The following is a 16,416-nucleotide window of genomic DNA, read 5'->3' on the forward strand; positions in this document are numbered from 1 at the left end:
AAAAACTTAAACGGCTTTTAAATTATTGCTTCCAATAAAAAAAAATTTACTAAAACAAGACAAAATATCATTTTTTTAATTAATGTATGGAATATGGTCCGGATGCGGTCAAATAAAATTCATATAGTAAATGGGTATACTATTTTTATTTGAGCCAACATTTCGCCCCACGTTGCAGGGTTTCGTCAGGGCTAAAAAAGAAACAAACACTTGACATAGTTACAAAGAAAATAAAAACATAGTGGAAAATAACAGGGGTATACAGTGAAGCGTAAAATTTAATAAGAAAAATTAAAGGTTATAAACAATAAATGAAAACGGAAATAGTAACAGAAAGATAAAGATAAAATAAGAGATGAAATATTAAAGAAAGTACAAATTAAGAGATGAAAAGGGAAAAGAATAAAATCAAATGAAAATGAATGAGAGACAGAATTCATACCTGTTTTAACGGAAGTCGAAGTCAGAGTGAACCGTTTGTATTGGAAGGAGTGGAGCTGGTAGTTGATTACATCGCATAATAACGAAAATAATTTTAAAGTAAACAATGTAAAAATTATTAAAGTTAGGTACACAATAAATGATAATATACATAATAGAGCGGTAGAAGAAATATTTACAAAATTATAAAAAAAAAAAATGTCATGGATAGAAAAACAAAGAAGAAATAAAGTTAAAATAATGGGATATAATATATGTAAGTGATTAAGAAAGACATTATATAACAAGGGTAGGGTGTTGAGAAAAATAGTTGAGAAGTCTGCCAGAATAAGTGGGTTTGGTATACCAATCAGTGGATAAGGAGCCATCGGAATTTCTGATAATAAGTAGGTCAAGAAAAGGGAGGGAATGGTCAATTTCACCATCAACAGTAAACCGAAGACAAGGATTGTAGGAATTAAACGCTGATAGAATATCGGGGATTCTGGCAGGATTGAGGACAAGGAAGAGATCGTCCACAACAAAATTTCCTATCTTTTTTCCAAATTGAAAGACCCCATTCCTTTCTTACACTGTTCAAATGTAGTTTTTCGGATACCTTGTTCTACCCCATGTTGCGGTTCCTTCTATATCGGCGAAACTAAAAACCAACATCAGAACAGCATTTCCCAGCGGAAAACTTCCATCAACTTCTGTAATCCACTTGCCTCTAAATTATCCGAATATGCCTTAAATCTGAATCATACTTTTATTTCTACAATCCTTCCATTCTTGCCACTGTCCCCAACCATAAAAAACGTCTTATCTCTTAGTCCATTTACATAAATTTAACGGAGAATTCCGTCAATCATAAAGTGGATAAAGACTGGATCTCCTTTACCTACCGACACATTTTGAACATAATAAAACCCTCATAATTCTACTTTTCTCTTTGTTCTGCATTTCAGAAGCCCACTTTCTTGTCATATCTTTTATTCTTGTTTCTCTAACTTCTCACCCCATATTTAATTATTTTTATATTTACTATCCTTCCTTTTTCATTCATATTCATGTATCTTATTTTAAATTTATATTCATGTGTTACCTACTTAAATGTACTTATATTAATCACTTTATTATTAATTTTTCTATAATATATTTACATATCTCTGTATCCCCACTCATTTGGTATAATGTCTTTCTTAATCATTTACATATATTGTATCCCATTATTTTAACTTTATTTCTTCTTTGTTTTTCTATCCATGACATTTTTTTATTTTAATATTTTATTTCTATTTTATAATTTTGTAAATATTTCTTCTCCCCCTCTATTATGTATATCATTTATTGTGTACCTAACTTTAATAATTTTTACATTGTTTACTTTAAAATTATTTTCGTTATTATGCGACGTAATCAACTACCAGCCCCACTCCTCCCAATACAAACGGTTCACTCTGACTTTGACTTCCGTTAAAACAGGCATGAATTCTGTCTCATTCATTTTCATTTGATTTTATTTTTTTCTCTTTTCATCTCTTAATTTGTACTTTCTTTAATATTTCTTCTCTTATTTTATCTTTATCTTTCTGTTACTATTACCGTTTTCATTTATTGTTTATAATCTTTTATTTTTCTTATTAAATTTTACTGTATACCCCTGTTATTCTGCACTATATTTTTTTTTTGCCTTCTGTGCCCGACCAGACACAGGAGATCGTTGGCTTAGTTTATAGACAGGAGTGGTAACATTTATACCGGGTGTGCTAACATCAACCACTACGACATGGCTGTAACAGTAGGTAGCGACCTCGTGCAATTGTCCCCTCTGTCTCCCAACCAGGAGGAACACGTGCTAGAAGATTTGCGTATGATTGAAGACTATCCTCTCCCCTCCTCCTCCCCCGAGAATAAGGAGCTAAGAGTATACTGGAGGATGGAGATGGTGCCCAAGACTAAGCACGCTTACAGGCCGAGGCGTAACGTGGACAACACAGAGGCTAATCCCACCCTGGCCTATAACCGATTTGTCATCTCATCAGGCCAGCAGGAGAGACGTCCGCCTCCAATCATCATAGCTCCTGCCATGGCGCAGCAGTCAGTGGAAGAGATGCTGGCTGGCGATTATAGGAATAAGACAATTCACGATTAATAACTCCAGAGAGGAGACCGTCTCTAACTCGAGACAGAAGAGAAACACGAGAAGGCCAGCCAGCTGATGATTAAAACCGGGCTAATCCAGTTCCACACCTTTGCCTCCCGCGGCACGAAGTGGATTCTATATGGGTTTGACGTGGACGCTGACCTACGAGAAGTTGCCAGTGATCTCGAGGAGAATCTCCCGGGGTTCAAATTAAACCGACGTCTGACGAAGACCCAACCTAGCGGCCAGTGAACGGAAATAGACCTTCTACAACTCGTGACGGAGCACCACGTTTAAATTACGGACATCATAAGTTCAGTGCAGGCGGTGCCAACAATACACCATGCGCTATTGCCACCGCGCAGTAATATGCCCGAGATGCACTGAGAACCATGATCTGTCCCAGTACACTTTGACAGGACCGCCCAAGTGTACTGTATGTAACAAGGAAGGCCACATGGCGACGTCGAAGAAATGCCCTATACGGGCGAACCTTCTGGAAAAGAGGGCCAAGAAGGAAGTCCCAGCACCTCCACCAGTGCAGCCCAGAAGACAGCGACCTAGCAGGAACATCCAGGACAACATAGCCTTCTCTGAACTGTTGGGTGGATCTCCAGCTCAGAAGCCACAGCAGCCGCTGACCCAGCCTGCTACTAGCAGGTGACTAGTGCCTCTAACATGCCAGCCATGGAAGTTATGCGCCCGTATGGACCTAATGATGGGAATGGTGACAATACTCCTGGAGATGATGTAGTAATTACACTTAGTAATAAGTTATAATGTCAGAAGCCTCTCACCGAAGCAGGCTGAATTCGAGCTACTACTGCAGCAACACAGACCATCAGTGATGGCGCTCACCGACACAATGCTCACTGAGACCTGCCTCCCCGCTCGCAAGGGAGTAATGATTTTGGTCAGGAAGGACATACCGTCAAGAAGCATTCTGAACGGTGAAGACAACCGAGGGTACCCATCTAGTCTCAGTGGACGTACGGTTTAAACACCGCTATACCTTCACCTGAGTCTATAGGAGGCCTAGGACTGGTCTCACGTCCGTGAAGCTGCTGGTGCAACATACCCTTGCGACGAGCCGGCATGTTGTGCTGGGTGACCTCAATGCCCGGCACACCGCCTAGTTGTGTAGCAGCAACAATCCACTGGGTACCTACATCACCAAAACCAGGCTGGCTCTCTTCCACCCTGGAGTACATACCCTCAGGCACGCAGGCCGCCCTTTATGCACGTCAACACTCGAACTTCTCCTGTTTGAACAGCCAGAAGTATGCACTCTCTTACTGACTGCCGGGTGTTATCCTACGGACCATCGGACCGCAGGCCAGTGCTCTACACCTTCGAAGGTGAGCCCGCTACACCACCTGCGAGCAAATATCTATTGCATGAGGCCAACTGGAAGGATATAGGTCGAGTATTGCTGAAGACCTACCAGCCATTACGCAGTATGCACTATGCACCGAACGAGGAGGGACATCCCGAAGTTCATCCCTGTCTCCAACGCAATCAGAAAGTCACCGAAGCATATCCTTGCTCTGATTGGCCAGCGGAACAACCTGCGCACTCGTGAACCGGCCATCAATGCGATGAGAGGGCAAATAGCCTCACTCATGCGTGACTGGAAGACAGCGCTCTGGCATGACCGGCTCCGTAGAACCCGCGATGACCACAGACAGTTCTGGAAGCTGGTCAGGACATTCGTCACCAAGAGGAGGACAGTGCATCTCACCGATGGGAACGACCTGACGACGTCTGAGGAGCAGGCTGCTTTCCTGGCCTCAAGCTGCAGAGAGGGACGTTCAGCGGACGTCTAGTGCTCCACCACCACCACTGAGAATACCACCAAGCCCTGTAAGAAGCCTATCTTCTCCACCTTCAGCTGTCTGGAGTCGGTACTGCGTCGCACCAAGGGAAACAAATTTCTGGACTAGAGGAGATCCCAACTGCACTATTGAAGATACTTCCCAGGAAGGGTAAAGCCTTCCTAATGAACATCTTCAACTCATACATGCGGATCTTGTATTTCCCAGCTGCTTGGAAACGAGCGATTGTGGTGCCACCACTCAAGCCGGGGAAGACAGGGGACTCCCAAGAGCATTATCACCCTATCAGCCTCCTCTCGCACATGAGCAAGGTCTTCAAGCTGCTCATACATGACCACATCATGGAGCACTGCAGGAAAGTGGATGTGATACCACCCAACAGACTGGTTTCCAACGAGTCGCATGCGATCAGCACCTAGTGATGCTACAAGCCCACACCATAGAGCAGATGAAGAACAACATCTCACTGGACTGCAGCTAGGCCTTCGAGAGCGTGTCCCACCTGCTGCTGCTCAGCCGACTGGAGGAGTTCAAGTTTCCTGCCGTGCTATGCCGATTGGTCTGGAACTACCTTAGTGAACGATCATTCGTAGTAAGTGTTGGTGGGGACTTGTCCCCTCCAGTTCCCACCACCTGCGGAGTACCTCAAGGATCAATGCTGGGGCCTCTACTGTCTGTCGTTTTCATGGCACCAGTGGTCGCCATCAAGCATTGAGATGCAGTGGTAGCAACCTACTCTGATTGACTACTAACCAATCTCTATGCCTCCAGCATGAGAGCTGAACTGGCCCTCCACCATACACAAGCCGCTCTGAAGAAAGATGGCATCAGAGTAAACCCAGCTAAGACAGATGCCATTGTGACGTTCTTCCAGAAGGGCAAGAGCAGGCTACCGCAGTCGTGGATGGTGAGGGTCAGAATATCTCCAACAACATCCTCTACCTGGGCATGACTCTCGACAGGCATCTCACCTTCTCCAGTCACGCCAGGGAAAGACTAAAGCTGGCACGACAGAAGTCCCATACGCTCTACCACTTGCTCACATCTCAACAGATCTCGCTAAAACTCAAACTGAAGATCTACAAGGCCATCATACGTCCAACTTAGCTCTATGGTGCACCACTCATGCGACACCCCTACAAGTCTACGCTGTCCAAACTGCAGAGCTTCCAGAACTCCCTCCTTCGGCGAAGAGTCTGAAGAACCACACTCCAGCGGCCCACGAATACAGTAATATGTGAGAAGCTCCAACCCCCAATCAAATTATTTGATGGGCTGAAAACCTGTGCAAACCCTTTTTTCTGAGAGATCGCCCCTCCACTGAGTCCTGGGAAGAGACAAAGCACTTCTCCCTGGTCGACGTCCTCGCCTTGGGAGGGACTTCTGGCTCTGCAGCCTGAAGTCATTCACATCAACACCAGCAGTAATAGCCCCTCTCTATACTAAGTGAGCACCTCGGCAAACATGTGCCATCACTGCAAAACCGCCTTCAGCGGACCCAGGAACCACTCTTAAAATGCCATCCAGCAATACAAAACGACTAAAAGCCTGTGTATATACTAATCATTTATAATTGTATATATGTATATGTTTAAATATTTATTTTTCTTTTAGGAGGTAAAAAAAAGGAGAAAAAAACAAACATCACTTTGAAGAAAACCAATCTCTCTGCTAAATCTATATAAATAAAAATCCAATAAAAATTTGTTATTTATCTAAGATCTCCGAAAATTCTAAATAAATTTAACTTTTTTTTTTCTCTCCAAAATCAGCAGGAAACCAATTTGCTAAATTGATCAATTATTAGCTTGTAGATATAGTTAATTTTCAACATCAGCTATTTATATAAGTAAAAATCCAATAAAAGTTTGTTATTTATCTAAGATCTCTGAAAATTCTAAACAAATTTACACGCTTTTTTTTTGCTAAAATGTTCAGTGTCGCCCTCGAAAGGTTCTTAGCTATTGAAATTCTGGATTTATCTGTAGAAAAAAGTTATGATAAAAATAAAACATTAATTGCATATAACTCAATATGTTTATATTTTTTAATAGAATGTACAAGAGGCAATATGATAGATCTTAACTTATATTTTGGTATACTAAATTATTATATAATACTGGTGTTCATGATCTTTAGTTTACACACGTTAAATGGAAAAAAAAAATTTCCTGAGCCCCTCATTATATTAAACTGTATTGTATTGTTTTAAATCAATGTATAACAATAATGATGAGGTAATGGAAAAATAAAGTATATATATCGTTGACCATGTAACTTTAAATATAAGAAGATGGTCAGGGTTGCAGTCAAAAAAGAACAAATAGTTGTTAACTATTTAATGTCAGACGTTTTGCCCCACTTTGCATGGCTGTTCAAAGCAATAGGTTAAACATAAAAATAAAGTAGGATGTTGGAGATTTGGTATCTCATAAGCATTCAATCAAGGTTAGTGTAAAATTAAATGCTTATATATATATGAATTTAGATATGAAATTATTCAATCCGACAATGATTTTTGGGAAACTAAAATGATTGAGAAGCTAATATTCAGTTTCAAAAAGGTTGTTCTTCATGAATTATAAGATGCCCACAGCACTAGGTTATAGTGTATTTGTTAAATTATTGGTCATTGATCTTGTTAAATTTGCTAATTTTTGAACTTCCAGTTTTGTCTATCCTTTTATCATCTATTTTTCCTTTAAAAATACACATACATACAAAAAAAAAAAAACACCCCCTGTTCCAAAACAATCAATGTTAGGATATTAAAAATGAGAAAAAATTTTATTTTATTTTAGTTGCTTTCTTTGTGTTTTCAAAATTATGAAAATATGAATAACTCCTATGGAGTTTTAATTGAATGCAGCAGGAAAGTTGTATGGGTGTACATAGAAGGTATTTTTTATGCTCTGTCAAAGTGTAACATTTTGATACAAAAGTAGCAAATTTACATACCTAAGCATACAAAAATATGTCTGCTTAGGCGTGTTTTATTTGCTTGTGGTGGTTATACCCTCTGTTTTTTTATTTTAACTTTAATTTTAATAAAGATATTCTTTTTAAATGCCTAAATAATTACAAAAAAAAGTTAATGAACCAATCAGCATGAATTTAATGGAGTTCAAGAAAAATCACTAAATTTAACCATAACAAATAAAGTCAACTTGCCCTTTGGCTCTCCCTCCCCCCTCCATGCCACTGCCTCATTGATTCATATTTTGTTGTTCATCAAACAGGATAATTACTATCCACTCATAATAATTACTTCTTGACATAGTTAATATACCTTATGCAGGCAGAACCACATGGCTGAATGCTTATGGATTTTAAAAGACTTATTGTTCTTTCACAAAATATATACATCTTCCTTGTATAGGAAAGGGGCTAATTACCAAGGGAAAAGGCCTGATGTTCATCATGCATTGTTTATTGAACATTAATTTTTTTATTAAATTTTATACACCTTTCATCAATTATATTATGATTCTGCATCTGTGAGTACATTTATAAATACAATGTAAATAATTTTCATTTAAATTTATAAACTTTGAATTTTTACATAGATATGCCAGTATTTTCTGACAAATGTATAAAATATATATATGGACAAGAATATACATCACATCCAATTCCTCACACTTCTCATCCAATCAGACTCCATTTATTAGATCCAGCATCACTTAAATATAGAGAAGTCTTGAGATTAATCATTCCTCAGTTAGATAACAAAGCCTTCACTTCTTCAATACCTGTCCCTATCCCGACCTCTTCCACCTCTGCCTCTATTTCCTCCTCCCCCTTGATAGTAATTACCACCACCACCTTGATAATTATCCTGATAACCCCGCCCCCTTCCTTGGAAGTTGTCCTGATGACCTCTGCTTCCAGAGTATCCATCTCCACTGGAATTCCATCCACCTTGGACACGACCACCACCACGACCACCACCTCGGCCACCATCTCCACCAAATCCACCTGTAAACATAAATCATTATTAATCATAAACAAAAGAATAAAACATTTTGATGCAAAGGTAAATTAACCTAACATCTGCAATTCTGGTAAAAAGAAAGGGAGTAAATATTATTCTGTAAAAAAATAATAGCAGTGAGGATGAGATCGATATTCTTGGTTTTTAATTACTTTTTAAATGACCATTATATAATTTATCATGAAATTTGTACAGTTTAGGTTATGTGCAAGTACTATATTTCAATCGGCACGACAACCCATTACTGGGCCCTGGCCTTCTCAAGTAGCTTCCACTAGTTTAATTGGTTAAGAGCAGCTGCACTCCAATTCCTCATTCTGACCAGGGTCCTTGAATCCTCTTCAACACCATCCAACCACTGAAGCTTTGGATGGCCTGTTCCATGTAGGCGCTCATTAAAAGTTTATTTGGGATCTCATCAGTTCCCATCCTTGCCACATGGCCTGCCCAGCGCAGCCTAATAATTCTCACAATTTTTCCAACATCAGGTTCACCAATTAACAAGCAGATTTCCCTATTCCTGTATCTTCTCCAAGCTAAACCATCCTTTACTGGGTATCTTTCACTCAAACGACTGGAGATCCCTTTCATCAGACTTCGAAAGTGCTCAAGTTTCCAAGGCGTAGAGCAGCACTGGTTGAATTAACAACCAAACATTTTATACAATCTAATTTTTGTGGAACTTGATAGTGAGCTATTACTGAAGTGTGCAGTCCAAAAAAGACCTATTGGCCGATGCTATTCATCTTAAGGATAAGGATTGCCTTTTTTTGTGTTATGATCTCCCCTTGTGAGATTGTGACCAACTCGGTATAATTGTCTGTTTAAACAATTATAGCGATTAGGTTGGTCGATGTATGACATGACAAAATCTCACAGGAGGATTGCCTTTTTTTTAGTGCTATGATCTCTTGTGAGATTGTGACATGTCGTACATCGACCAACCTACTCGCTATAATTGTCTATTTAAAAAATCAGATAAAGCTACCATGAAAGGCGGAAGTGGAGGATTTCAAGCCGGCCAACATGTCATTGGTGGTACTAATTTGTGATCGAAGGTGCACAAACTCCTCAACTCGTTCAAAATAGTAATGACCAATTTGGACAAAATCTTCATTAAAACCTCTTTCTTGACAATCACATATTTGGTTTTGTTGGTATTCACAAGTCCCAGCTTCCTGGCAGCACCATCAATGGCAAGAAAGGCCTCTTTCACAACAGTTTTTGATCTCCCAATAATGTCGATATCATCTGCATGATTAAAATGGTTCCACTGGTCTGAACCTTTGATTCTCTAATAACTTTTTCAGACCAATATTGAATAGCAGACAGGCTAGGGAATCTCCCTGTTGAATGCCATTTAGAGAGGTGAATCCCTCAGACAGATCTCCCTGAATCTGCACCATACATTCAGTATTGCTCATTGTAAGTTTTACAGGATGGGTGATAGTAACAGGTACATTGAGGTCTTTCATTGCCTGATACAGGGCCTCACGTTGAATGCTGTCATAGGCTGATCTAAAATCAACAAATAGATGATGCGTCCGTATTTGGTATTCTTTCCGTGTTCTAGGATGGTTTGTTGGGCAAAAATTTGGTCAGTTGTTGATTTACATTTACAAAAGCTGCCCTGATATTTCCCCAGGACTTTCCACATACGGTAGTAATCTTTGGTACACTATATTTGAGAATATCTTGTAGGCACATGGCAGTAGAGATATGTCTCAATAATTATTATGTTCAAGAAGACCTCCCTTCTTGTGAATAGGACATAAGACTGTCTTACTCCATGCTGTCGGAATGATTTCTTCTGTCCAAATCATAACAAAACGATTTTGTAATGCTTGGAAAAGCTGATTTCCCCCTTTCTTAAATAGCTCGGCAGAAAGTTTGTCAACAAAGTGCTTTTTTGTTCTTGAGCCTATCAATAGCCTCACTTCCTTCAATAGCCTTCCTTCCTTTTCGTCTGGGGGCTCAAGGTCATCTTCAAGGATTCGACTAAGGTTCACTTCTTCCTGTTGAGCTTCTTGTACCGGATTTCCATTGAGCAAGTGGATTAAAGTACTTGTTCCATCTTCGTAGCACTTGGGTTATAACATTTAACATAGATCCATCTAAGTCCTAACAGGCTAAGATTCGAGGTTTGAATGGCTTTCGACCGATTTACTTTTTCATAGAACTTTCGGCATTCATTAATGCTCCTCAATCTCTCTATTTCTTATGTGCAAGTAGCATATTCTTTATTTATTAAATTTTTTTCTGCTTTTTCTAGGAGATATATTTATTATTTAGTGCTGGCCTTATACATGTGACTACCCAGGTAATTACATCATGAGCACATCCTTCACTCTGGCTATTATATACTACATTATTAATCTGTTGTATATTACTGAAACGTTACAAAACATCTGATAAGGTGAGCACATCAAAACTTTCACTTACCATCCTACATACATTCCCATGTTTTGTGTAAAGTGAACGCTATTTTTCTGATTTTAAAAAAAAATTAAAGACCAGGGAAGGTGAAAATTATGAGCAAACAAATTTTATTTTTCTGTTGCTATACAAATTTGAATAGTTTATCGAGGTGGGAATAAAGAATATAAGTTTTGTTCCTGTCAAAAACACATCAGTGTAACAAAGAAAGTAATCGGGAAGATTAGGGGGGTCTCAGTGCTTCCTGTCCAAATTAAATATGCTTTTATTTTTATTTTTTCTCCTTTAGTATTCATAAAATTTTATAACAATCAGTATTTATCTATGGTTTAATATTGCTTACAGTGAAAATCTTTATTTTTTTTTAATTAATGATACTTTAAAATATCCCATGGATATATAAATAGATAGGTGAAAGGTAACAAATCGATCCACCTGTTTAAGAGGTCATTTTTCTTCTTCTAAGAAATGGCTAATAGTAATGAAACATAGTGAGGATTATCCTGTGCTGACCTAGAGCATTAGAACTGAAGCCCAAATAATCTAAAAACCAAGTTTGAAGATTTTTCTTTTGAAACTTACCACTATAATTGTATTAAAAATATTTTTTATTGCGGGTGAATGTAAGCATGGGCTTAAAGATTGTTCTAAAGACATCAGTAAGAAGTAAAATTCTTCCTATTCTAACTGAAAAATGATATGGAAAAAATTTATTAAGTTAATTTTTAATTCATAAAAATAATCAAGTTTTATATCATAATAGAGAATACCATAATTGTAGTAAATGAACCCTCAACATAAAGCCAAATAAAACATGATTACTTTAATAAAAATAAATAAATTAATTAATATTGTTTAAAGTCAAATTAAATAATTTAGCAGAAAAAAAAATTTAAGAAGAACAAGTTTACCTTGCGGTTGGTTGGCTCGGGGTGCCCAACTTGGCATCTCAGGAGGAGGAGGCTGCTGATCTTGTGGCCTTCCTCCCCGATCTGGAACCTATTTTCACAAATTGTATAACAAATTAAAAATTAGTATTCTGCATTATTAATATTGATAATATAAAACTGCTGTGTAATTCAGTTATTCTCTTAAGTACTACCGTTGATGGACCAAAAATTTTAAAACCAACGATTTTAAAACAAATAAAAGATAACCCAGGATCAAAAGATTACCAGCCAGTAACCTATTTTAATGGTATTTACAAATCGTTTATTGCTATAATTAGGAGTAAGCTCAGAGAGTTTCTAGTTTAAATTCTCGACAACTCTAGATCTGGGCTTAATGTTATCAGAATGAGTAAAGAAAAAAAGTAGCTGGAATAGACAAAATTCCAAATGAAATCACTTCTTAGTAACCCAACCAAAGGCTTTAAGGCCCATTTCCTTTATATATTAGCTTTTTAAAAAACACTTTAGAAAAGAGACTTTTGATAGTGTTTTGAGAACAAAAAGTTATATCATAGTGTCCAAGAAAGTAGCATGAAGAAATTCTGTGAATTAGATAAATATTTTTTCTAATTATGAGAGATAGTTGACTGTGGATAATGCACGAGAAGATGGTTGGGGGTGCGGTCAAAGAGAAACACAAATAAGTTGGTATAACCTATTTTATTGTACCAACGTTTCAGCTGGAGTTTCTAGCCTTTTCAGTGATAAGAACAGAACAAGATAACAACCACAGTAAGTATAGAAAACAAAAAAGAAAGTATAAACAGAATAACATAAAATAAATAATTTTACAAAATAGAATTAATAAAATGAAGTAATGAGAGAAGCGGCCAATAAAATGAATAATTTTTTATTTAGAAAATTTTTATATCAATTTTAATATTCGTTTGATAGACTTGAAAAATCCAATAAAGATCAATTTTAATAATCATTTGATAGATTTAAAAATCTGATAAAGATCAATTTTAGTATTTGTTTCATAGACTTTAAAAAACATAATTGAGATCAATTTTAATATTTATTTGATAGACTTGAAAAACCCAATAAAGATCTACTATTTCATTGACCTCGAGATCCAGTTTTCAATAAAAAGAAAAAACTGATATCTGATGTATAAAACAAAAATATTATCAAAGAATCATACTACTACCCTTTAAGAGCTGGACAAATATTCCTTTAAATTCCAATGTGCCTCATATGCCACATTATTACTATTTTAGGCTTAATGATAGTTTAAACATTTTCAAGTAAAATCATCCTTTGAAGTAAATATAATTAAAAAGTAGAAATTTAATTACTATTTGTAACTTATTAATTATTATGGTTTATTAGGATTGAGCCAGATCAAAGCTATGATACATTAAACTGTAATATATTACTTTCACAAAAACCCTTATGGGTTGCTAATTTTTAAAGGTAACTTAAATTAGATCATTACTTTTTTAGAAACCTTTTAGAACAAGAAGATAATGCCAACATTCACTGTGATTGGATAGTAGTTTAGTTGTTTATTTCTGGTACAATTGAATAAAGTTATTTTTTAATAATAACTAAATATACTAAATTGAGTTCTTTAAACCTAATAAGATTTAATTTAAAAATTTCTAAAATTTGTACTCACCCTGCCAATTATAACTTTGTTTAATGATGACTGGGTATTCTTTCTAACATTTGCATTTGATGTCTTCTCCAATACAGCAAGGTGTGCTCTGGCAGACAATAAATCTGATAATGCTACGGATGGCTCATCTACAAGGGCTTTCCTTTTGTCAAGGTATAGCTTTGCTATCTCATTCTCTTTACCTTTCATCCTGTCGGACCACTGAAAAAATTTAAACACAAAATTAAATAATTGATTGGAGAAGATGGTCGGGGGGTGCGGTCAGCAAAGAAACAACATAAATAAACAAAAAAATATTTATAAATAGGCATAAATAAATATTTTTTCGTTTATTTATATTGTTTCTTTGCTGACCGCACCTCCTGACCATCTTCTCTAATCAGTAATCTATGGTCAACTATCTACACCTCATTAAAAAATTAAATAGAATAAGAATTTAACTTCAAAATTTAATAGGATAGGAAATTATGAAGCATTTAAAATAAATAATCCTTCAAATAGATAAAAAAATAATAAGAATATTTTATATTATAGTATTACACTTCATACTATTTATATCCATTTCCCAAAATATTTAAAATTCGAATGCAACTCATCTGTCTAAATAATGTATATGATTCTGATAGTGTACCATTAATTTTAGTACCAGGATTAATGAAATAAAGTGTTTCTATAAAATTCTACATCACTAAATAAAATAACATTTTTGTAAGAAAAAAAAATTTATTCAACTAAATGAAACTATGGACAATCATAAAAAAAGAAAAATGTATTACTTGGAAGGATTGAATAGTAACATCTAGCCTCTTTAACAACATTTGTCTTCGGATTCGATATTCTGCCTTGAGATCGTCCTGCAATTGAGAAAGGATAGTCCATTGCTTGGGTGATAACAGGCCAGAGAACAAAGGATCATTAATACATTTATCTGATAATTCTTTCACCTGTAAATAAAAAGAATAAATTTTAATGTTAATTCTCCAAGCTAGTTGAGAAAAACAATCTCATTAGATAAAACAGGTAGTAAATAAAAAGAACTTTCAGAATCCGGATTTCAACACTGAAATTGCCAAAATAATTGAAAAATAAATTATGATTTTTTTTTTTAAATAGGTAGATAATAATCACAATCACAATTGCAAATTCAATAACTTCCAATTTTCATGGAATATTTTTAAATTCTTGATCTAAACAAAAATTTTCATTTTAAATTCTGTGCAAAGTAATTATATAAAACTGAAAAATTCCAGTCCAGGAAAAAAATAAAAATGTTTAAAATATAAGAAAACTCAAGCAGAGAGTAGAATTTTGCAGTACATAAAAAACTGGTTTTTCTGAATTTGTTTAGGCCAGAACCATAAATGAGTTGACATATTCAGTGTTGTTACACATTGAATTTGAAATGTAAATAGGGACTTGAAAAACAGATAAGAACTGTAATATACAAAATTGATTTTAATAAAGAAAGAAGGAGAAAAAAAAGAAGTACAAAACGCTTTATCCCGCACTAACATTTTATCCCACTTTGCAGGACTTTTATCAAGAAAGTAAAACGAAAGATGGAAGTAAAAAAAGATTAAAGAAACATGAGGTGGAAAATGTAAGCTCTGCCATACATTCCTTCACAATTGATTTTATTAATGCCTGTAATTCACTTTTAAATCTCTGTTTTTCTGGATTTAACAAGAAGACGTAATAAATCAATAGCTTTCTCATAAAAATTATAGAGTAAAATCAAAAAAAAAAAAAAAAAGTAAACATGGCTCTGAGCCAAGAGAATGCTCAGGGATTGTTTAAAGAGATATTTATGAGTTACAGAATAAAAATATGATCATAGCACAAAGTCATTATCTGATTATTAGTAAAAACTACCTCATCTCATTAGTATTAACATACTCATCTATATGAAGATGTTAATGTGACATATTTCAAATTATCGATTACTATATTATTAAGTAAGAAAATATAAATAAATAAAAATGTATAGTAGATGATTAACCATCAAAAAGTGGAACATGAGGAGAATGCTCAGCTAATACCTTCTCTATGCTTTTGATAATATACTTGTCTGTGATAAGGAAAAGAAACTAACTACCAGCAAACTTTAGTAGAGTGGCAGAAGGGATTGAAAAGAAAAGAAATGGCCATATGGAAACTAAGAGTAAGAATATAGTAATGAAATGAGCCATTACTTGAAATGAAGAGGAAACAGTGGTGATGTACTGTAAAGTTGTGGTACTTGAAGTGGTCAACAATTTCGACCAACTGGGAACCAACATAAACAACAAGGGTAGAACTGGTAGGAAGTTAGCAAATAGATTGCAAACCAAATCGAACCGAATATTATACCATTAAATCATTAAAAACACTCAGCAGAACCAGCAACTTTGTCAAATGAACATGGACTAGGATCCCAGAAAAGTTATAGAATTTCAACCTGCAATAAAAGGCCACATGGATGACCAAGGATTATAGACAGAGGATTGGAGAGAAAAAAGGAAAAACACCCCAACAAATGCAGCTATGCCAGGACCTTAATGCCTGGCAGCACTGGATTGAGGCCCCCTAGAAATAGCATAGGTAGGAAGATAGAAGAGAAGAGAACAATAATCCTAATTCTTAAATTACAATGTAATTATCAACTGAAAAAATAAATCAGAGTAATTTACATACCTTGTTTTGAACTTTCGTAAAGAGCATTTGAGCGGTAATATTAGTAGGAGGTTTAGGAAAATTTAGTGCCATGAGCATTTTTCTCATTGATGCTGCATTGTCACTCTCATTCTGAAAATTGAAATAAATTAAAAGTTTCAAACTATTCTAATTATTGAGGAGATAACGGTGTAGGAAGTATAAAAATGAATGTATATGTTAGATGTAATGGCAGTAATTCCATTTGTAAACATTAGCATGTGACCCTCCTAGTTTTATAAGAGAATCAGAGGGAAGTCCTGTCATAAGGACAGTTTTAATCTCTCTCTCTCTCTCTCTCTCTCTCTCTCTCTCTCTCCCTC

At 35.8% G+C, this 16,416-nt stretch overlaps 1 protein-coding gene across 1 annotated transcript in view; it reads right to left on the reverse strand.

Annotated features, from left to right (window-relative positions):
* Positions 1–7,815: 7,815 nt before the first annotated feature.
* LOC106684604 (protein FAM98B) overlaps positions 7,816–16,416 on the reverse strand; it is a 12,237-nt gene continuing 3,636 nt past the window's right edge. The window contains exons 4-8 of the mRNA XM_014426787.2: positions 16,076–16,186; positions 14,179–14,346; positions 13,403–13,603; positions 11,743–11,830; positions 7,816–8,379 (exon numbers count right to left, since the gene is read on the reverse strand). Of these exons, the coding sequence (XP_014282273.1) occupies positions 8,147–8,379; positions 11,743–11,830; positions 13,403–13,603; positions 14,179–14,346; positions 16,076–16,186 (801 nt within the window). The 3' untranslated portion in view covers positions 7,816–8,146. The remainder of the gene's footprint in view (positions 8,380–11,742; positions 11,831–13,402; positions 13,604–14,178; positions 14,347–16,075; positions 16,187–16,416) is intronic.

Source organism: Halyomorpha halys, unplaced genomic scaffold, assembly GCF_000696795.3.
Source record: "Halyomorpha halys isolate HHAL.00 unplaced genomic scaffold, Hhal_1.1 Scaffold594.1, whole genome shotgun sequence".
Lineage (NCBI taxonomy): Eukaryota > Metazoa > Arthropoda > Insecta > Hemiptera > Pentatomidae > Halyomorpha > Halyomorpha halys.